Here is a 22,742-nt window from a genome sequence, read left to right on the forward strand (position 1 = left end):
ACTGAAAACGTCTTCAGAGTTCTACTCTGACACACATGGGGCCACTATGAGTTGGAGTTGACTTGACAGCAAGTAGGTATGCAGGACAACAAGTGACAAGGGTCACCGAAAAATGGGGGAGTCAAAGAAGAAGTGTCAGAGGAGTGGGAGAAAGGAAAGACCATTCCAGGCAGGAGTATCATGTAGGTTTCTTAGAAGAGGTGGTGTTGAAGCCAGACCTTGAGGCAGTAGTGTATCTAAGTATCATACCAGCCCTGCGTATATGGTGCCACTGGGCAATTTCTATAAACCCAGCATGGTCCAAGGTCCTTCCTTAAGCATGGTAATGTATTAAAGATTAACAAGCTTGACTTGTATTTCTGAGCTGTTATTATAGTAACATTATGTAAAAGATGGATATCAGATGTTTGTTGTTGTTGTTATGTGCCATCGAGTCGGCCCTGACTTATAGCAACCCCTCCTTGAGTTTCCAAGGCGGTATCACTACGGAAGTAGATTGTCCAACCTTTCTTCCGAGGAGTGGCTGGTAGGTTTGAACCTCCAGCCTTCTGGTTAGCAGTCAAATGCCTTAGGCACTATGCTACCAGAGCTCCTATCAGATGTTTAGACAGGGGTAAATTTCAGTGCTTGCCATGGACTCCATTTTCCATAGGTATGCTGCTAGCCATTCTAGGTTAATATAGAAACTGCTCAGTGGTGCCATGTGCCCAGGGCCAGTGAAATACCTGCCATATCTGCCATACCCTACATACGCCTCTGCCTTGAGGCACAGGAAGGATGAGAGATCAATGGAGGGGAATTCAGACAGAAGAGAGGCTGTGGGCAAAGACTGGTAAGAGAGAAACACAGAATTGGGGTCCAGTTTGATGGAAGTACCACAAGATGGAAGAGAAACTTGGGCTTGGCTGGAAGGGAGCCAAGAAGGACAAGCTAAATGTCTGAATATCATCCAGCAACAAGCAAGGAACTATGGTGCTATAGGCTGGTAAGGGACAAGATCACAGCCCTCTAGGACTCTGGGACCTGGTGGAGGCTAGTTCGAGGAAAGATGGGGAACAGCCAGGGAGATGTTTACCTGGTTCTGCCACCTGACAGATATGTGACCTTGGGTAAGGTACTTAACCTCACTGCACCTCAGTTTCCTCATCTATAAAAATGGAAATACAAAGAGTACCTACTTCAGAGAGAAGTATGAGAATGCAATGAGCCAATACATGTGAGGTACTTAAACCAGGGCCTGGCATGTAATAAATATTACATAAGTGTCAGCTGCTGTTACTTTATTATTACTTCTGCTACCTCTAGTCCAGGTGAGAGGTTATGAGGGCCTGGGGGGTGCTGGGACAGGTGCAGAGGTATGGCAGGAACAGCACTGTCAACAAATGACCATAAATCTTGGGCCTTGGAAGCGGCCATGGGGTTGGGGAAGAGACCTGGTAAATAGTGATGCCAGGCACAGAAGGACAGAGGAGCTGGATTTGGGACACAGGTGGGAAGTGCAGGTGGGAGGGCTAGCAAGCTATACAGATGGAATCTGACAGCCTGGATGAAATGATGAGAGAAGCTGAGGATGACCTCGGAGGTCTCCCTTTGACACTGGGGGGCATGCCCTCCACAGGCACCAGGGCCACAGAGATGCCACGATGCTCACAAACATCCAAGAGAAAACAGCTTACTGGTAGCATAGTGCCTAAGGCACTTGACTGTTAACCAGAAAGCTGGCGGTTCAAACCCACCAGCCACTCCTTGAAGGAAGATGGGGCAATCTACTTCCGTAGTGATACTGCCTTGGAAACTCAATAAGGCGTCGCTATGAGTCGGGTCCGACTCAACGGCACATAACAACAAGAAGCAAGTTGCTGAGATGGAGGCAAACACACAGCCCCAAACTGCACTGTGCTTCCATTTCCCAATCTCTCCCATGTGGCTGTTGAACCAGTATATCTCAAACTCCAAAGCAGCCCTCCAGCTGAGGACAATGAATGGACTCCTGGGGTTCCAGGCATAGCCCAAAGACCTAGCTACAGGCATAGAATTTCTTTGAAGTCTTCTGTACTATCTTTAAAATAAGACCATATTCCACATTTCCACTCTATAACATAACTGTTTTGCTCTTAAGGCCAACGTTTTGCTCTCAGGTTTTCACAGGAAGTGTGCATTGAAGAAGTGCCCTGCTTATTCCAAGCCCTCATGTACTCCAGGCATCCCTGACCTCCCCAGGTATCAGCCTTTCCAGCCCTAAGCAGCTGCAGCTGTGAAGCTCCACGCAGCATACTAGTGCCCCCTAAGGGCCATCTGAGGAAACTTCCTCCCTCCAGACTCCACTAAACCAAACTCACTCCCCTCCAGTCGGATCAGACTCACAGCAATCTCTCCTTGGGTTTTTGAGGCAGTATCACTATGGAGGTAGATTGCCCAATCTTCCTTCCAAGGAATGCCTGGTGGGTTTGAACCGCCAGCTTTCTGGTTAGCAGTCAAATGCCTTAGGCACTACGCTACCAGAGCTTCCCCCAGACTCCACTAAGCCTTCCCTTTACTCCCTCTCCCACAGCCCCCAGGGCCGCAGGGCAGGTCTGGGTCTGCCTACTATGCAAGGGAGCATTGAGTGGTTCCAATGGGCCCTGGGTGAGCTGGCTTTGAGAATGCAACCCTGAGTGAGACACTGCCCCACCCTCAAGGGTCTCAGGGTCTGCAAGGAGGTAGAAAGTAGCCTAAACAGGGAATCGTTGTTTGAGGAAAAAGACCCATAGGTCCACTGAGGAGAGGTGTCTAATCCAGACCTCTGAAGAGATGGCTGTGCAGGCAGAGAAGGCTTCCTGGAAGAAGTAACATCTGAAGGGAGTCTACAAGGACCTGCAGGCCCTAATCAGGTAAAGAAGAGAGAAGAGGAGGTCCCTGTAGAAGGAACCGACATGGACAAAGTCATGGAAGCGTAAACAGCATGGAGGTTCAGAGAGCCTCAGATGATGTGATGGGTTAAAATGGGAGAAGAGAAGAGGGCAGGGGCAGAAGCCAGATCTGAAGAGCCTTGAAAGGTACATGATGTATGTATCTGTTTATATACATGCATCCATTACACAGGAGTCCTGGGTGGTGGTAATGGTTAAGCACTCAGTTGCTAACCAAAAGGTTGGAGGTTCAAACCCACCCAGAGGCACCTCAGAAAAAAGGCCTGGCATTCTGCTTCTTGAAGGTCACAATCCTTGAAAACCCTGTGGAGTGCAGTTCTACACTGACACACATAGGGTTACCATGAGTTGGAACTGACTCTGTGGCAACTGGTATAACCGTTGCACACAGGATTCCATACAGGATTGCGACTAGGGGCACAGCATCCCATGTGAAGGATCTTGGACTTCACCTTGTAGGTAAACAGATCTCAGCTGGAAGGGAAGGTCATCTTCTGGAATATATTTCTGTCTTGTGAGCATCACAGCTGAGGTGGCTCTAGGCAAGGGAATCATGTAGCCAAGTTACCATTTTGGTGTAGCACTCTGGGTGTTACGTGAAGAACAGAAGGAGGCAGGAAGGCCATTAGAAGGTTGGTGTAAAGCCCACACACAGGGGATATGATGAGGACACAGTGGTGGATGGTGATGCAGGGAACCGATGTTAGAATATTTGGGTGGTAGAGGGGGAAGGATTAGTTGTGGACCAGATGTGGGTTGGGAGGTGTCAAAGATGACTCCCAAGATGCCCTGGGCCCCAGTGATGGGAGCATAGGAGAAAGAGCTGACTGGCCAGAAGGGAAGGAGGGTGTGGTGAGGCGTTAGCTATCATGTTCAGTTTTAGGTGGTTAATCTGAGGAGGATAAGAACTCTAGTGGTGCAACAGTGAAGCACTCAGATGCTAACCTAAGGGCTGGCGTTTCGAACCCACCCAGCAGTTCCATGGTAGAAATAACCTGATGACCTGCTTCTATAAAGATTACAGACTAGAAAACACTGTGGAGCAGTTCTACTCTGTAACAGGGGGTTTGCTAGGAGTCAGAATTGACAAGTGTAACAAGAAGGTTGAGGAGGAGCCAGTAGACAGCTAGACAAGGACTCTGACACGCAGAGTGATGTCAGGGCCCGAGACGTGGTGGGCCTTTTCTGGTAGAAACCTGTTCTCTCTTCAAGCCATTCTGACTCTAGAAAGGCTCTCCTCAGTGCAAATAGGCAGAAACAACCTCCACAGTCCAACATCTTTCCCCTGGGGCTGCCAGAAGTGTGATTCGTTTTCTACCTGATGGAGTTTCTGATGTGTGAAGACAGGGCTTCTGCTTTCCAGATCTGTAGTTTCTCTTATTGATTCAAAGGAGCAAGGATCAACCACTGAGAAAACAATTTAACTTTTTCTGCTTGTAGCCTGAGATACCATGACCCCTTCTGAGCCTGTCAAGCACCTTTCGACTCCCAACTCCAGATCTGACCCCCCCTTCCTCCCTTTACTTCCCTAGAAGTCTCCTCAAAGGAGACCAGAGGAAGAGGGAGCTTGCTTCTCTGCCGGGGTGGGTGGATGGGGAGATGGGGGCTGCAAGACAGCCCTTCCCTTTGCAGATGCAGAAAGCAAAACAATTTACTGAGAGTATCAGAGCCCTTTCAAGGAAATCCATGTTCCATCTTCACAAGAGTTTGTCTGATCTAATTCAATGTATGCATAATAAGCACCTACTGTGTGCCAAGCACTGCCTTGGCCGTGGTGTATATGGGGGTGGGTAGAGCTAGGCAACAGAAAGGACTGTCACTTTCCCTGCCCTTGAGAGAGCTTAATGCCTAGATGGGAACACAAGACCTGACCATGCAGAACATAGATTCAAAGTGCGGGGTATGGCACCCTTTGCAGTGAATGATTTGGTCTTTGGTCCTGGTTTTGTGAGTAGAACCACAACTGAGGCCAATAAGTGAGAGTTGACCCAACTAAGAGGAATCACCTGGACACTTGATGATAATGAAGCCTCAGCGGGTCCATGGAGAGGCCAATAAAAGCTTAGGAAGCCAGAGGCTCACTGAGCTTCCTGGTTGGAGAGTGTGAATGTTTGGCTCTTGGAAGTGGGCTGAGCACATCCCCCTAGGGATATGGAAGCTCTGTGCTAAAGAACGCTCCCCACCTCCAAGCTTGAGCCAGGGCAGGGAAGTCAGTCTGGTGGGGGGATAAGAGATATGAAGATTCATCAGAAAGGACTGGCACCAGAAGCACCAGAAACCCTGGACCTGGTAGAAGGCAGAGCTGGGAGAAAAGAGCAGCAGAGGCCAAGGAGAAGCAGAAGCCAGCATCTCCTGAGCCGAGAAGTGGCAACAGAGCAGCTGAGAATAGTGGGCTGAGAATGCAACACACTTGGGCTGTAGTAGCACCAGAGGCAGCTGAGACCACGAGTGGGCCCAGGCAGCAGCAGGAACCCTGGCTGAGAGAGACCGGCCCAGAAGTAGCACAGGACACCTGTCCAAGGTGCTGGAGAGCTTGTCTTATGCACTGGGGAGCCCTGTCAGAGACACTGGGGGACCTATCCAACGTACAGGGGGCCTGCAGCCAACCCATGTTAGGGTTGCTCTCAAAGCAGTTTTGCTTCAAGAGACACTGGCACAGAACTGTCCTGAGGATGCTAGTTGAGAGCTGGACCAATAGTGAAGGGGACAGAGCCAGTCAAGAGATATGCCAGCCCAGTGACATAAGAGTGAACATTGATTCCTCACCATGAAACTGTTAAGAGTGAACACTGGTGACTACTGTTGGTCTCTTCTTGTCCAGAGCAAAGAAGAGTGAAGAAAATTAAAGACACCTGGAAACAGTCCAAAGGACTAATAGACCATGAGAACCTCAGCCTATACAAAACTGAGACCAGAAAAACTAGGTGGTGCCCAGCTACCAATGTCAACCACTCAAAAAGTGATCAAAATTAGAGATCTTGTATAGAATGGGAGAAAAATGTGGAACAAAACTCAAAAATCACACACAAAAAAAGATGGCCAGGCTTACTGGTCTGATGGAGACTGGTGAAACCCCAGAGATGATGGTCCCTAGAATGGGCCTGGAATTGAACTCACTCCTCAGACTTAACTCTCAGCCAAACAACAGACAGATCTAGGAGATGAACACCTATATCAGGGAGATGCACTCCTTAGAATTATCAACCATGGGAGATTATAAGGGAAGCATTTGCACGGGCAGAAAGGTAGGAAAGTAGGAATACATAGGTAAGAAGGACACAGAGAAAGGGTAACCACAGGGAGGAAGTGGCAGGCCCTGAGATGTTACACTGCAGGTAATAAAACCAGTGTCAGAAAACAAAATGTGTATGAACTGTTGAATAATGTAAAATGAATCTGCTTTGTAAAATTTCACCCAAATCACAATAAAAAGTTAAAAAGTTTGAACACTGACTTCTATGTATTGTTTGCTACTTTTTTTGTGCTAATACTCTGGACACGATTATTTATGAACAACCTAAGTGCATCACAGATAGGGTATGTGTATACCACACAAGGCGAGGAAGTAGAAGTACATGGGATTTGGATTCAGTGATTGGAGGCAAATCCAGCTCTTCATCTTCACTAGCTGTGAGGCTGCTTACATGAGAATTGCACCACTGGTATTGCAGGAGGGTTGTGAAATGGCAAATCTCCTGGCACCCATGCACTCAATAGATGATAACAAACGACAGCACCTGTGTATTGCTCACTTAGGGCCAGGCACTGTCCTATTCACTTATTTAATCCTCAGCTTATACCAGCACAGAGGGGTTTAGTGACTTATCCAAGGTCACACAGCGAGTAAGTGGTAGAGCCAGGATATGAATCTAAGCAGTTATTAGGATCCTAAGTCTCCATGGTTCAGGAAGTTTGGCACAAACTCTTCTGTCCATGGAAGTTCAGAAGTGGAAGAAACACAGGAGGATGCAGTGGCCAGGGCAGGCCACTTAGAAGAGGAAGACCAGAGCAAGGTTTGGATGGTGGGAAGGATATTCTGCAAAGAAGAGAATACACAAGCAAAGGCTCAGTGGCAGAAATTGTCCTTTGGGGCAAATGCAATCATCTCTAGAGAGATCAGGTGCCTTGTCCAGAGTCATCTAGCTAGTGGCAGGGCTGAGTCTAGACCAAGGCTTCCTGACTCCTATTCTGGACTCTTTCCAGAAATGCAAAGATATTCAACAGGCCCTGAAACTGTTCTGAATGAGGATGGGGGAAGTTTTGAACTCAGGATTCAGATCCCAGGCCTGGAACCTTCTCCTCATAGTGTCCCCCACCCTATCCCTTTCTCCTTCTTCTTTCTCCCTTTAAGTGCTCATGAGGAACCTGTATATAGACCAGGAAGCTGTCATTTGAACAGAAAATGGGGACACTGCATGGTTTAAAATCAAGAAGGGAGTGCATTAGGGTTGTAGCCTTTCACCATACTTATTCAATCTGTATACTGAGCAAATAATCTGAGAAGCTGGACTATATGAAGAAGAATGTGGCATCAGGATTGAAGGAAGACTCATTAATAACCTGTGATATGCAAACGACACAATCTTGCTTGCTGAAAGTGAAGATGACTTGAAGCACTTATTGATGAAGGCTAACGACTACAGCCTGCAGTATAGATTACACCTCAATATAAAAACAAGACTCCTCACAGCTGTACCAACAAGCTACATCACGATAAACGGAGAAAAGATTGAAGTTGTCAAAGATTTCATACTACTTGGTTCCACAATCAACATTAATGGAAGCAGCAGCCAAAAACTCAGACGACTTTTGCACTGGGCAAATCTACTGCAAAAGACCTCTTTCAAGTGCTGAAGAGCAAAGATGTCTCTGTGAAGACTAAGGTGCACTTAACCCCAAGCCATGGTATTTTCAATTGCCTCATATGGATGTGAAAGCTGGACAATGAATAAGGAAGACAGAAGAAGTGTTGATACTTTTGAGTTGTGAAGTTGGTGAAGAATACTGAAAGTACCATGGACTACCAGATTGAAAAAATTTGTCCTGGAAGAAGTGCAGCTGGAATGCTCCTTAGAAGCAAGACTGTCCAGACTTCGTCTCACCTACTTTGGTCATGTTTTCAGAAGGGGCCATTGCCTGGAGAAGGATATCATGCTTGGTAAAGTAGAGGGTCAGCAAAAAAGGGGGAGGCCCTCAACATGATGGACTGACACAGTGGCTGCAATGATGGGCTCAGGTATAGCAAGGATTGTGAGGCTGGCGCAGGACCAGGCAATGTTTCATTCTGTTGTACACAGATAGGGTCGCTACAAGTTTGAGCTGACTCAAGGGCACTTAACAACAACATAGCTCAGTGATTTGGAGTCAGACAAGCCTGCATTGTTTGCCTCTTGATTCTGCCACTCACTGAATGACAGGACTTAGGCAGGTCCCCTAACTTCTTAGAATGGGTCTCCTTCACTGTAAAATGGGACAATCACATCCAACTCACAGGTGAACATACAAAGCTCCAGCCCAGTGCCTGGCTCCCTATAGCCCTCAATGACTAGGAGCTATTAAATCATCATCAGAGCAAATCCCAGACTTCTGGGGCTGCCTCACCTCATAGATGTTGAATTGGCTCTGCCCGCGGGCCAGCTCCCGGTAGCTGGTGGTGAATTCCCCAATGAAGTCATGGCTGCAAGGGAAGGCTGCTGCTGAGACCACAAGGCCCACACCAGGCTCCACCTCTGCCCATCCCATCACCTCTCACACAACCCTTCCCCTGGCTCCCAATTCTGCTTGGGCCTTTGTCTCAGGGGCACCTGTCAGCAGAGAGGCTGGGTCCCTGGGAAAAGAGCCCAGGGTCAGGAAACCCAATGGGCACCTGGGAAAGCAGCCCTGGAGGAATAAGACCCTGGATGGACAAGCTTTGATGGAGAAGAGAGAGCCAAGAGGTTCCTGAGAAGGACTGACCCCAAGGCCGGAGGGAGTTGAAAAAGTGTTTCATACAGCAATCTGAACTTTGTACATATAACCACCAAATTGGAATGCAAGGCTCCTAATTGGATTCTGGTTTGAACAAGCTAGCAATAAAAGGTATTTGGAGGACAACTAGGGAAATTTGAATATGAAATACATATTAGATGGTAGTCAAGAATTATTGTTCAATGTATGAAGTGTGATCACTGTATTTGTGATTATGTAGAAAAACGTCCTCATCTTTTAGACAGGCCCAATGAAACATTTAGAGTTGAACTGCCATGTCTGTAATTTATTTTAAATTATGTCAACAAAACATACACAAAGCAAATATGGCAAATTTTAACAATAGTTATATTCAGGTGATGGGCTTAAACCAAAAAACCAACCAAACCCACTGCCGTAGAGTTGTGTCCAACTCACAGCGACCCCTCCCTGGGTTTCCGAGGTGGTATCACTACGGAAGTAGATTGCCCAACCTTCCTTCCGAGGACTGGTTGGTAGGTTTGAACCACCAGACTTCTGGTTAACAGTCAAATGGTTTAGGCACTACACTACCAGAGCTCCTGATGGGCTTAAAGGTATCCATTAAACACTTTTTTCAACTTTTCGATGTATTTGACATTTGTCCAATAAGAATTTTTAAAAAGATGATAAGAGCTTTGTCCATCCAGGCAGCAGGGGATGGTTCCTGTGGTGCCCACACTTCTGAGGTTCTGTCCCTACGGTGTTTGTCTTTGTACATGCAACAAAATACTGTACAAAGCAGAACTTTTGGTATTTACCCTGTGGTCTGCTCCCTCCTAACCCCCAGTGTTCCTGGTTACAACAGCATTCAATGTCCTGACCTGGGATGTCCTGCTGGAGAGTGATACCCAGAAGGTGTCCCTGGGGCCTTCCCCACCTTGAACCCACCCTGTATTTTGACAACTTGTTTACAACTCTCAGCCTTCAGACTGTGAGCTCGAGGCCAGGATCCAGTGGCACTTGGCAACTATCTTCAGCTGACATGGAAAAGGAGACTATTTCAGGTAAAGAAGTGTGGACAATTCCATGGTAAGAAAAGGCAAATCGTGGGTGGAAGCATCAAGCGGACCTGCTTGGCTGCAAGGTAGTTAGGAGACAAGGAAGGAAGAAGGGAAGGAGGGAGGGACTGGGGATCATGTTGGCATTGGAGTTTCTCTGTGGGAAAGTCTTAGGGGAAAGCATGCTCCTCAGAAGGGGGCTTGGGGATTTGCCTAAAAGCTGCATTATTTAAGGACACCCTTTACATTGAGATGTGGACATCACGGTCCACATCACAGACTTGGGAGATACTAATAGAGGTTTAACACCTAACAACACCTAACTGTTGTAACCAGCAACAGTGGGGGTTATGAGGGAGAAGCCCACAGGGTAAATATCACCTAACAACAACAACATTGGAGATTTATAGGGCCACCCCTTGGTGGTGCCACACAATGAAGGGGCCCAAAAGTCAAGATGACATACTTAGATTGGGTTCAAAGGACAAGTAGAAGTCAGTGTGGTTCTGGACTAAAGCTGTGAGAGACCTGTTGTCCTCGTCTATGAATTCCCAGCAACACTGGCTCCTTGGGGACTCCACAGAAGGGAAAGGCATTAGCTGCCGCCCTCCCAAAGACCTTGAGTGAGAACTACCCTCCCACCCACCAACCATAACCACTGCCTCATGACTCCTGAAAGTCTGTTTTTGTGCATCAAATCTTCCCGGCTCATGACTCAGTCCCTTGGCCCTTGCTCTCTACAACAGCACCTCTGATCAACTGAGGGCTATATGTGTGGTGGGCCTTCCTACTAGAGGGCTGAGCTCATCTTCTGCATCTCAGTGGCCCCACAATGCTTAGCCCGAGGCCTCACACAGAGAACGTGTCCATGAATGCTTGGGAATCACCACTGTCTGTTCCCTGGAACATGCATGTTCCAGAAAATCCTAAATTCTGCCAAACCAGGGGAGATTTCAGGTGCTGGCTGGCCATGTGGCAGCTATTTTGGGCCAAGAGGCCTCTTAAGCCCTTTGCACCATATCCTGAAGAAAGGAGCACTGAGTGGGGATGAGCCACTGAGGCAGTGGACCTCCCACAGGATAACCTAGCCCTCCCAGCCCCAGAGATGCTGTGGTGGGGGCCTGGACACGTCTCTCCCCACATGTGGGCAGGACCTAACATCCCTCCCTAGGGCTGCCTCCACCGATGCTTACCTGGGCCCTCCTGTCCACTTACCTGCCGTCTCTATCCCAATCGTACACCTCCACCTTGATGGTCCTGTAAGGCAAAGGGCCTGTGGTAGGATAAGCCTGACTCACACCCATGTGGCCTGAGGACAAGGCTTTCCTCCGGTCCCTGGACCAGAGAGGATGCAGGGTCATCTGCCAGGCTTCAGGCCACTGAATGGGGAGGTAGCAGCCCAGAAGACAAGGCAGCTATCTCAGAGCCTTTAAACTTAGGGAACCAAAGCAGCCCCAGAGCAGTGTAGGGACTTCCTGGAATTTCAAGGAGGATGTGAAAAAACAGCCTCAGATTTCAACTCATCCTACCTTCTCCTTGGCCATTGTAGGTGGGGTACAGGCCCCATATGAAGTTATACCCAAACCAAACCCAAACCCATTGCCACTGAGTCAATTCTGACTCATAGCAACCTATAGGGCAGAGAAGAACTGCCCCAAAGTGTTTCTAAGTCTGTAAACCTTTATGAAACACACTGCCTCATCTTTCTCCCATGGAGCAGCTGGTGGGTTCAAATCACCAGCCTTTTGGTTAGCAGCGAATGCTTTAACCACAGCCTCACCAGAGCGCCTTTACATGAAATCATACTTGTGGATTTGATAGGCCTTCACAGTGGGAGCTTGGGCTCCCCAATCTCAGGGCTAAGCAGGGTAGGTTCTTCTGGGGAGGGGTAAGACTGTGTGGTGGGACCCTGGTCCATGCAGAGGAGGAACCAGGCCATTGTTCAGGGATGGGCTCGAGGCACTTCCTGAGGGGGAGGGGAGATAGCCTGCTTGGCGTTTCCATCCCCACGACTGGCTCCAGAGTGAGGGTGTAATTATCTTCACATTTTAGCCTGGCTGCTTTAATTAGTTTGTTTTGACTCCTGTGCATGGGGCTGGGCTTTGGGAGCCCATTTTATTTTTAGCCACGTTTCCATGGCAACAGGCTAGCGGACAAGAGGGAGAGGAGGGAGGTGGAGGGTTTGGGGTTAACCCTTGATGCGGGTTACTGGATCCTCCAGAGATTCATAAGAACAGGGGGTTTCTAGAGTCCTGCAGCAGGGTCAGGATCGGAGGAAGTGGGAGAGGCGTGAAGACCAGGTGGTCTCCAGCTTTTAGACCTAAATAGGGAGCATGGAGGCGGGTGCCTGGGCCTATTCTATTCACATCCCATCATCTCACCCATAGCTGCAACTCATCTTCTTGGGCCTGCAGAGTCAGCCTTGGGGTTCTGTAGCCCCCAGAAGGAGGCGCTGTCTCCCTTCAGATGAGACTCCTTGGGGTATAGGAAGGGATTCTCTTTATCAGGGCAGAATTTGTTTTGGAATGAAGGAATGCCTGGTAGGTTGTGTACAGACTCGGTTTTTGTAAACTATATATTGTGTAAAATGGGCTGGCCCTAGAAGCCAACCCCATAACGGAATTCTTTACCTTCTTGTGAAAAACAAAGAAACTATGTCCCTGAGGTGAGTTACTGTTGGAAGGAAAAAGAAGATCTAGGTAAGTTGGAAAGAGACTGGGGTCTAGACTTGGATGGCCCTAGGGTTGGGCACTGGGTCTCAGCTGTGGGACAAAAGGAAGTCACACAACCTCTCTGAGCTGCAAACTACCATCCATCTCTAAAACAGGGATAATAACAGTCTTGTAGAGTAGCTGCAAAGGCCAGTCAGTAAAACCCACTGGCACACGGAAGCTCTTTATAAAAATGCCACTTTCCTTCTAGCCAAACAAAAGACAGGCATATGAGCTGAACATTTACATTAGGTAGATACACTCCTTGGAGAGAACAGTCATGGGAGAATAGAAGGGCTGTGTATGCACAAGGAGACAGCTCAGGGGGCAGGAGTGCATGGAGGGAAGGACACAGGGAAGAGGTAACTATGAGGAGGAAGTGGGAGGGGAGCTGATGCACTGTGGTAAATTGTAGTCAGTGTCATGAAACAAAGTGTATATGAACTGCTGTATGGAAAGTGAATTTGCTCTGTAAACTTTCACCCAAATCACAATAAAAATAATAAGAAGAAGAAAAGCCACTTTGTCTCCACCTGGTGGCATAAATGTTAAGCATTCGGCTGCTAACCAAAAGGCTGGCAGTTTGAACCTACTCAGCGGTTCCATGGGAGATAGGCAGGGAGATCTGCTCCCATAAAGATTACAGCTAAGAAAACCCTAGGGGCAGCTCTGCTCTGCTCTGAGTTTGAATGGACTCCACAGCACCCAACAACTATCCACCTTATCATTTGGCCCACACAAAATTTACTTAAGTCAGAAAACACCTGAGCCTGGAGACCTGGGCTCTGCAATCTCCAGTTCCTGGAATGACAAGGCTGGAAGTGACCTGAGTGGCATCCAAACCTGATCATCTGGTAGAATAACTGAGGAGCTTTTCAGACCCAGACTCCCAGGCCCACCCCTGACATTTTGATGACATAGCTGGGGCAGGGCCCAGGGATCTGTATTTTAAAGACTTCCCAAGTGATTCTGCTGTTCATGTTCTGGAGTGACAATCTCTACCCCTTCGTTTTCAGATGGGGAAACCAAGCTCTAATAGTGCCCAGTCACAAATGATCAGGTATGTCTAAGCAAAAGGGAATATACCCATGACCATATCTAAGTTTGTGAGACAGTATTTCTACATACGTATTTGTATGTGCTATAAGAATGTCCATACATATAATAGAGCTAACAGGGCAAAGTTATGACAACTTCTTAACCATAGCCAAATACCCTGACGGAATGAGTCACTGGGCCCACGGGCTTGGAACCATAATCTCAGGGGATCAAGCTCAAATAGCATAACATACTACACAAAGACATTGTTCTACATCCTACTTTGGTAAGTAGCAACTGGGGTCTTCAAAGCTTGCAAGCGCCATCTAAGATGCAAAAATTGGTCTCTCCTAGTCCAGAGTAAAGAAGAATGAAGAAAACCAAAGATGCATGGAAGCAAGTAGTCCAAGGGACTAGTGGACCATGCAAACTTCAGCCTACACGACTCTGAGACCAGAAGAACTAGACGGTGCCCAGGTACCATTGTTAACCACTCAGAAAGGGATCAAAATAGGAGTACCTAGATAGAGTGGGAGAAGAATGTGGAACAAAACTCAAAATCACAAAGAGACCAGGCTTATTGGTCTGATAGACACTGGTGAAACCCCTGAGATTATGGTCCCTAGTCACCCTTTGGGCCTGAAATTGAACTCATTCCTGTGGCTTCCAGCCAAACAAGAGACAAACAGATGTATGAACACAACCGCAGTCAAGTCGGATCTGACTCATAGCGACCCCTTCTTGGGTTTCTGAGGCGGTATCACTATGGAAGTAGATTGCCCAACCTTCCTTCCGAGGAGTGGCTGGTAGATTTGAACCGCCAGCCTTCTGGTTGTTGTTGTTGTTGTTATTTGCTGTCGAGTTGGCCCCGACTCATAGCGACCCCTCCTTGGGTTTCCGAGGCAGTATCACTATGGAAGTAGGATTGCCCAACCTTCCTTCCGAGGAGTGGCTGGTGGGTTTGAAAAGCCAGCCTTCTGGTTAGCAGTCAAATAAATGTCTTAGGCACTATGCCACCAGAGCTCCCAGATAGGTGTATAAGGTGAACAATTACACCAAGTAGGTACTCTCTTTAAAACAATCAACCATGGGAGATCAGATGGGCAGTGTTTGCACAGGGAGATAGCTCAGAGGGCAGGAATGTATAGGAAAGGACACAGGGAAAAGGTAATCACAGGGAGAAAGTGGGAAGAGAGCTGTTACATTATGGAGTTTACAGTCAATGTTATAAAACAAAATGTGTATGAACTGTTGAATAGAAAATAAGATTGCTCTGTAAACTTTCACTGAAATCACAAAAATGATAAAAAAAAAAAATACCTTATAAAAATATTTATACCTTCACAGGAAAAAAATATATCAATTATACTTTTATAAATAAATAAATAAATAAAAGGGTGCCTAGTCACTGAGCTGGTAGAAGTCTGAGCCAGGACAAGATCTAAGTCCCTGCCTCCAAGTGCAGTCCTCTAGCAACTGGCCTGAGATGCTGAAGTCCCCCTATTCCTGCACACTTGCCTCTCTCTCCTTAACCAGCAAGGGGTGTCCTCTCCAACTACCAACATCAGTTCCATCAAGTGACTGGACCAATGAGAGCCACAAGCTCAGAGACTGGAGGAGGGGCAGGTGGAGGTTTTCTTAGTCATGGTCACAGCCCCAGATGTCCATGAAAGCACCAGGGATATTTTTGAAAGTTTCACAGCCAGAGGACCCAACTGACTTTCTTCTCTGGATAGACAGTTTTCAAACTGGGTTGCACACTGTGATCACCTAGGGACCTTTAGAAAGACTAATTGATGCTCAGGCCCCACCAGGAGTCAACTGGTCTGGGGTAGCCTGGGCATGGGGATTGTTAACAGCTCTCCAGGGATCTGAAGAAGCAGCTAAGGTTGTGACCTAGTGAGTGGTGGACTCCTGTGCAAACTGTGGCCACCCAGTCTCAATCCAGTAAGGGCTGCTGCCTCAGGGTCAGATTAGCTCAGAGGCTGCAACCTCCAGCCCTGGGGTGAGAAAGAGGTGAGAGAAACTGTGGCCAGAGACTGGAGAAGTCAATGGGGAGAAGCCAGGCACAGCTTTGGCTACTGTGTTTCCAGTTCTGTCACTGTCCAGGTCTGGTCTGTACTGGTGGCATGGTCTGGGTTTGTGGCCTGCAGGCCTTGACTGCCAACCCCATAGCGCAGGCTCAGCTAAAGCTCATGTCAGGTCAACTGTGACTTCTGAGGACAGCATCCAAGAGAAGGGGCTCCTGGGTGTGGATAATGAAAAAGGCCTCTGCTGCCTACCAAATGAACAAAAAGATCGAGAACAGAGAGCCCCTAATCTGGGAGGCAGTAAGGTGCAGAGGGAAGACTGCAGCCCTGGGTGGAAATCCGAGCTCCTCTAGGGACTAGATGGGTGGTCATGAGCAGCTGGCTTAACCTTGCAGAGGCTCTGTTCACTCCTCTGTAAAATGGGGATAATCACACCCACTTTGGAGTTGCCATGAAAATCAGACTACATCATTTAATGGCATCATTCAAACAGGCAGCATTTGGCATATGCTCTGTTCCCATCTCATGTCCAAGCTTCTGTCTCCTGAACAATGCTATCATTCTCCTGGACAATGTCAGCCCCATGAAAACAGGGATTTTTGCTTGTTTTGTCCACTGCTAAATCTTCAGCTTCTAGAGTGAAAAACCCACTGCTATCAAGTCAATTCTGACTCTTAGTCACCCACAGGACAGAGTACAACTGCACCATAGAGTTTCCAAAGATATAAATCTTTATGGAAGTGGACTGCCTCATCTTTCTCCTGTGGAGCAGCTGGTGTGTTCAAACTGTCCATTAGCAGCCAAATACTTTTAACCACTGTGCCACCAGAACTCCTTGCTTCTAAAATAGTGCCTAGCATATAGTTGGTGCTCAAATAATATTGTCGGCTGACTGAGATCTCCTAACAACTTTGTGAAACAAGCCATACAGACAACACCCTTGTTCCACAAATCTGCAAATGGAAGCTAGAGTATGTGTCTTTCCAAGAGTCACAGCTGGTCAGGAGCAAGGCCAAGCCTGGGAGCCAGAAGCCAGTGTCCTGTGGGTGATGGAGTGACATTGGGTGTTACATGAACCATGCAGGTCAACAGGGAGGAGGGAAACTGGCAAAGATGCCAGGTTGTGCTCCTTGCCCACCAAGCAGCTCTACCTACAGTTTCCTTTCAGCCCTGAGCTGCAAGGTCTTCTTCCTAATAGGCTTCTTCCCAGCATGGGGAAGGCACATTTCCCTGCTGCTTACAAGTCCCCAGGAGTTGAAGGCCCTGAGGAGTTTGCCCTAAACTGACTGTCAGTCCAGTGATGTTCAGAGAGGCTTCAGGGAGGAAGAGTAGTGCCAGAGCCTGACCAAGGTGGGCAGTGAGACTGGCATGGCCAGCCCAGGTACTAAAATCCCAGCCTGCATCTTCCACTGAGTAGCCTCGGGCTGAACTGTGGTGACTTCATCTCCTCTGTCTGAGCCCCAGCGTCTGCATGGGGCAAACCTAGGATAATAAGACCTCCTCATGGAGGACATGAAGTGCCTGATACTGCATCTGACCCCTCTTGGGTGTCCAGCATGTGGTGGAATTTAAAAGAGAACACACTATGAAGTCTTCCTTCAGGGCACAGATGGAAGTGTGATTGTTTTAGTAATGTTAGAGCCACCAACTCCTATGGGATCCTCTAGAACCCTGTGCCCTTAACACCCTCTCTATTCCTAAGGCATTTGACTGCTAAGCTGATTCAAACCCACCAGCCACTCCGTGAAAGGAAGACGGCGCAATCTACTTCCGTAAAGATTTATCACCTTCGAAACCCAAAGGGGGTCGCTGTGAGTCGGAATCGACTTGATGGCAGTGAGTTTGTTTTTTGGTATTGAATGAGTATTCAATATTAAAGTGTGAGTGATGGACAGCAGCCCCTCCTGGAGGAGTCTGGTTTAACAGAGACAAATTCTCAAGCCATAGAAAGTTCAAAGAGAGGGTAGGAGGATTAGGGGAAGGCAGAGGAAGTGCTTCTTGTGATCACCCCACTTTATCCCACTGGAGCACTGAGCTGGCTTGGACCCAGTGCCATTTCCTGAGACTCCAGTTTTGCTTAACTGGTTCACTCAGGTTTGGCTTGTTTGGACTGGAGACACAGCAGAGGCAGGGAGACCCCAAACCAGAGTGCCAACCCAGAAGGGATTTCTGGTCTGGACCTCCTCACCTCCAGCAATTCATATAATCTTTGGTCCTCTGTTTCCCCATCTATAAAATGGACACATCACCAGTACTCACCTCCTAGAGTTATTGTAAAATTTATATAACTATTTTAAATGATTAGGCTACAACTTACCCTTGTCCTAAATACTCAGCAATTTTAAGGCTTCCATTGCCATCATTCCAACAAAACTTTCCTTGTCAGCAGATTCCTGGCTCTCATTTTCCTTGATCTCTTTTTGACAAAGAGTATTTGTTTGAATCCTCCTTTTTTGGCTTCCTGTCCCCTGTCCTCCTCACAAACTCCTCCTAGGTCTCTGCCTACCTCATCTCCTTCCTCTTGCTCCCAATGTGTGAGCATCCTCCAGAACCCAGGCTCATCCCCAGGACCTCAGGAACCTGACCTCTGCCCACTCCCCCTGCTGGGAACTCCCAGCCCTCCATCCTCCTCCACCCTAGCACAAACATTGCAACTCCTGTCCCACCGCCCTCAACTCTCCATGTAGCTAAAATGACGTTCAACTCTTCTCTCCTCAACCCTCTCAACAGCAGCTCCTTATTTTCAACCATAAATATAATTTTCATAACTTATTGTTGTATGCTGTTGAGTCAATTCTGACTCATAGCGACCCTATAGGGAGTAGAGCTGCTCCATAGGGTTTTTAAGGCTGTAAATCTTTACAGAAGCAAACTGCTGCATCTTTCTTCCATAGAGTGACTGGGGGGTTTGAACCATTGACCTTTTGGTTAGCAGCCAACCACTTAACCATTGTGCCACCAGGGGAGCAACCCTACAGGGCAGAGTATATGCACTCTCAAGCCAGTTCACCTGCCCCATGCCAGCAGAATGCCAAGCACTATTTCTGAACCATAAGTGTGTAGAGCTGAGCTGATCATACAATTGTTGTTGTTATGTGTTATGTGCCATCGAGTTGGATTCGACTCATAGTAACCCCTCCTTGGGTTTCCGAGGCTGTATCGCTATGGAAGTAGATTGCCTAACCTTCCTTCTGAGGAGTGGCTGGTGGGTTTGAACTGCCAGCCTTCTGGTTAGCAGTCAAGTGCCTTAGGCACAACGCTACCAGAGTTCCTGATCATATAATAACAGTATAAAAACCTATAGAGTTTCTCAGGCTGTAATCTTTATGAGAGGAGATTGCCAGGTCTTTCTCTGAGGAGCTGCTGGATGGGTTTAAACCAACAACCTTTTGGTTAGCACCCGATTGCTTAACCACTGTGCCACCAGGGCTGCTACTTTTATAACTTAAAAAGGATGATTTTTCAAAACTCAGTTGCACATAGGCTATGAAAGAAAAGTACATAAAAGCAAATCTGTGCCAGTGAAGAAAAAACCACTCCCCCATCACACCTCCTATTTTTTGTGGATGGTACAACCCTCTTCTGTCCCCCAAGCCCCAAACCATAGTTATCTCTTTCACTCCCTTATCTAGCAGATGCTAAGGCCTTTTGAGTCTTCACGCTGTCTCCGTCTCCTCTCCTCTCTGAACTACTTGAGTTTAAAGCTGCAAGGATCTTTAATGCCTTTAGGACTAAACCTACTCAGAGCAGGCTTTCCTAGCTCCAATCCCAAAGAAGACCTGTCCCTAACCCCTGAGCATGGCACCATTAGAGAGCCCTCCTCCAGATACACCCCACTCCTATCATACTGTGTCACACCACCTCTTGGCAGCCGAGTGTAGGGGTTAAAGAAACATTCTAGAGCCAGGCTGCCTAGCTTCAAATCCTGGTTCTAGCATTCACCCACAGTAAAACACTAGTCCGTTACTTAATCCCTCTGGGCCTCGGTTTCTGTACCTGTAAAATGGGGAAAGTATTAGTACCTCCAAGGTCCCTGGGTGGTGCAAACGGTTGACTCTTGACTACTGACTTAAGGTCAGCAGTTTGAACTCACCAAGCAGTGCCACGGAAGAAAGGCCTGGTGATCTACTTCCATAAAGATTACAGCCAAGAAAACCCTATGGGCAGTTCTACTCTGTAACACATGGGGTTGCCATGAGTTGGAACTGACCCAACAGACAGGTTTGGCTTTTGCAGAGCAGTACCTCCTCCTTCGTTTATTTCCATTCCTTCTAATTACCATCTAGTCAGTTCTGACTCTGAGAGACCCCATGTGTGTCAGGGTAGAGCTGTGCTCCATAGGATTGTCAATGGCTTATTTTTCAGAAGTAGATCTCCAGGCACCTCTGGATGGACTCACATGCCCAAACTTGCGGTTAGCGGCCAAGCATGTTAACCATTTGCACCATCCAGAGACTCCACCTCCTTCATACCCAAACCCAAACCAAAACCAGTTGCCAGGATGTTGATTCTAACCCATGGCAACCCCATATGTGTGTCAGTGTAAAACTGTGCTCCATAGGGTTTTCAGTGGCTGATTTTTTGAAAGTAGATCACCAGGTGTTTTTTCTGACCACCTCCTTCATACCAAACCAGCTCACTGCCATCAAGTCAATTCTGACTCATAACAACCCTATAGGGCAGAGTAGAACTCCTTCAGGGGGTTTCCAAGGCCGTAAATCTTTATGGAAGCTGATGGCCCCATCTTTCTCCCAAGGAGAACTGCTAACCTTTTGGTTAACAGCCAAATGCTTTAACCACTGTGTTACTAGAGCATCTATTTCCTTCATAGGAGCTACTCATTATTGTTGTTATGTGCTATCAAGTCAGACCCAACTCATAGCAACCCCTCCTTGGGTTTCCAAGGCAGTATCACTACGGAAGTAGATTGCCCAACCTTCCTTCCAAGGAGTGGCTGGTGGGTTTGAACCTCCAGCCTTCTGGTTAGCAGTCAAGTGCCTTAGGCACTACACTACCAATTAGTTAACATAAGTAAAGCAGAGTAGGGCCTGTATAACTTTTGCTGTTATTATCATCACCTGTCCATCTTCCCCCGCTAGCCTGGAAACCACTTAAGAAGGAGACTTGGGAAAATAATCTATTTTTCCCCCTTATTTATTATGTCTCTTGTTGTTCACTAAAATATAAGCTCCATAAGGGCAATGGTTTTGGTCTTTTTTTTTTTTTTTTTCACTTTTTAAAATTTCAATTGTGATTTGGGTAATCTTTTTTAGTCACTGGTATATCCAAGTGCCTGAGATGTTCAATAAATATTTCAATAAATATGTTCAATAAATATTTTTTTGAATGAACCAATGAATAAATGTATTTCTCAGGGGTGTGCTTCCATAACTTCTCCTTGCTCTTCAAAGGGATATGCAGGCCCCAAATAAAGGGTCTGGTGCCAGGTTGGCTTTGAAGCTGTAGCTGTTGGATTACATTATGTTTTTTAGGCACCAGGAGATGCCTCAGAAGGAAAGAGTAATGGCCTCACTTCCATGCAAAATGCCCTCCCTGCCCTGGGAATGCCTCTGATGCCAGCATCTCTTGAGTGGCTACTGGGTATGTGGGTTATGCTAGGGCTTCATGGGGACAGCATGACATGCCTGGTCCCCTTGATTAACACTACTGTCAGTCACGTCACAGTCAATCTGTTCCTAGCTATGGAGAAGGGCCGAGCTGCCCTGCCATTCTAAAGGGAGCTGCCATGCCTGGAGGAAGTCGGGGCTGGGGCACAGCCTGGGAGGGGAGGGGAGCCTGCCTGGCTTTTCCCTCCTTGCTGCACACTCCTCTCCTCCAAAGTCTGGCTGGTGTGCCCAGGCCTCTGAGCGTTGATGCCCTTTCCCCATCCCTGACAAGCCTGGGCTCTGTGGCCTTGGGAGCCCTTCCTAGGGATGCAGGATTGTGGGGGTCAGCTAGGCTCCCAATAAACTTAGGGCAGGGGGGCTGGCGCCCTCCAATTCCTTTCACCTGATGAGACTTTCATTGCCATGCTCTCCTAGCCCCTCACCTGAAATTCCCTGTCCTTTCCTCACCATCTCTCTCCATCTCACCCATTCTTCCCATATCCCTACTCCCAGGAAGCCCTCTCTGCCCCACCTTCCAGTCTTCTCTAAGCCTCCAAGCACACTGTTTTCCCATTTCCCCTAACTCCCAACTCCAGTTGGTCTAGGACCCGGATGGATACAAACAGAGGTCTGTTTGTCTAGGAGGCCTAATGATTGTCCGCAGCTTCCTTTTGCACAATTTTCAGCTCTCTGAAATGCGTGTGTGCACATCTGAGCTTCCTGAGGCCAGACTATAAGCTCCCTGAACATACACTATGGACAGGCTCCCTTGACCGCTGCTCAGCTGGAGGCACAGTACCAAGTACATAGTAAGCAGGTGCTCAATGACCACCAGCAGAACAGATCGTGGCTTTTCTGCCCAGGCCAAGTGGCAGAAAAAGGAGCTACCTCATCTCTGAGGTTAGCAACCTTTAAGAGCAGCCTGAGCATTTCCTGGGAGGGAAACAGATGTCCCTGGAAGGAAAGCCATCCACTCACCCTACCACCTCCTCCACTCCTACATATGCCCTGTCAGTGACTACTGTGGACAGGTCCAGGCAGCCCATGCCAATTCCACCAGCCAGGGCACCCCAAGATGTCTGTCTGGAGGCCCCATTGTTACAGTCTAAGTGGCCAGGAGAGGGGTCTAGCTTCGTTAAGGTGTAGGGTGGCTTCTGCTGCCTGGGCATTCCTGACAATGGGCCCTTGAGAGCTTACTCATTTGAGCTACAGCCATTACCAGGAAACCAGGATGGGTTTATTGACTTAAACCAGACCAATGTCATCTTCCAGCTCCTGTCTCACGTACCCCCAACTCTCTTGCGGCACTTAGCACAATTTGTAATTATACATTTTCTTGTATGATTATTTGATTGTCTGCTTCGCCTACAAGCCTGTCAACTCCAGGAGACTGGGTGAAGTGTGAAGAGTGTGTATTTTGTTCACTGTTGATTTCCCAGTGACTAGCTCAGTGCTTGACACA

General features: G+C 47.8%; 1 protein-coding gene across 1 annotated transcript in view; it reads right to left on the reverse strand.

The window, feature by feature from the left end:
- Nucleotides 1-22,742, reverse strand: part of CPNE5 (copine 5) — a 114,473-nt gene that overhangs the window by 18,075 nt on the left and 73,656 nt on the right. Inside the window, exons 12-13 of the mRNA XM_042780752.1 lie at nt 11,111-11,152; nt 8,511-8,586 (exon numbers count right to left, since the gene is read on the reverse strand). Of these exons, the coding sequence (XP_042636686.1) occupies nt 8,511-8,586; nt 11,111-11,152 (118 nt within the window). The remainder of the gene's footprint in view (nt 1-8,510; nt 8,587-11,110; nt 11,153-22,742) is intronic.

The sequence above is a fragment of the Orycteropus afer genome, unplaced genomic scaffold, assembly GCF_000298275.1.
Source record: "Orycteropus afer afer isolate SDZICR_OR568_19922 unplaced genomic scaffold, OryAfe1.0 scaffold00059, whole genome shotgun sequence".
Lineage (NCBI taxonomy): Eukaryota > Metazoa > Chordata > Mammalia > Tubulidentata > Orycteropodidae > Orycteropus > Orycteropus afer.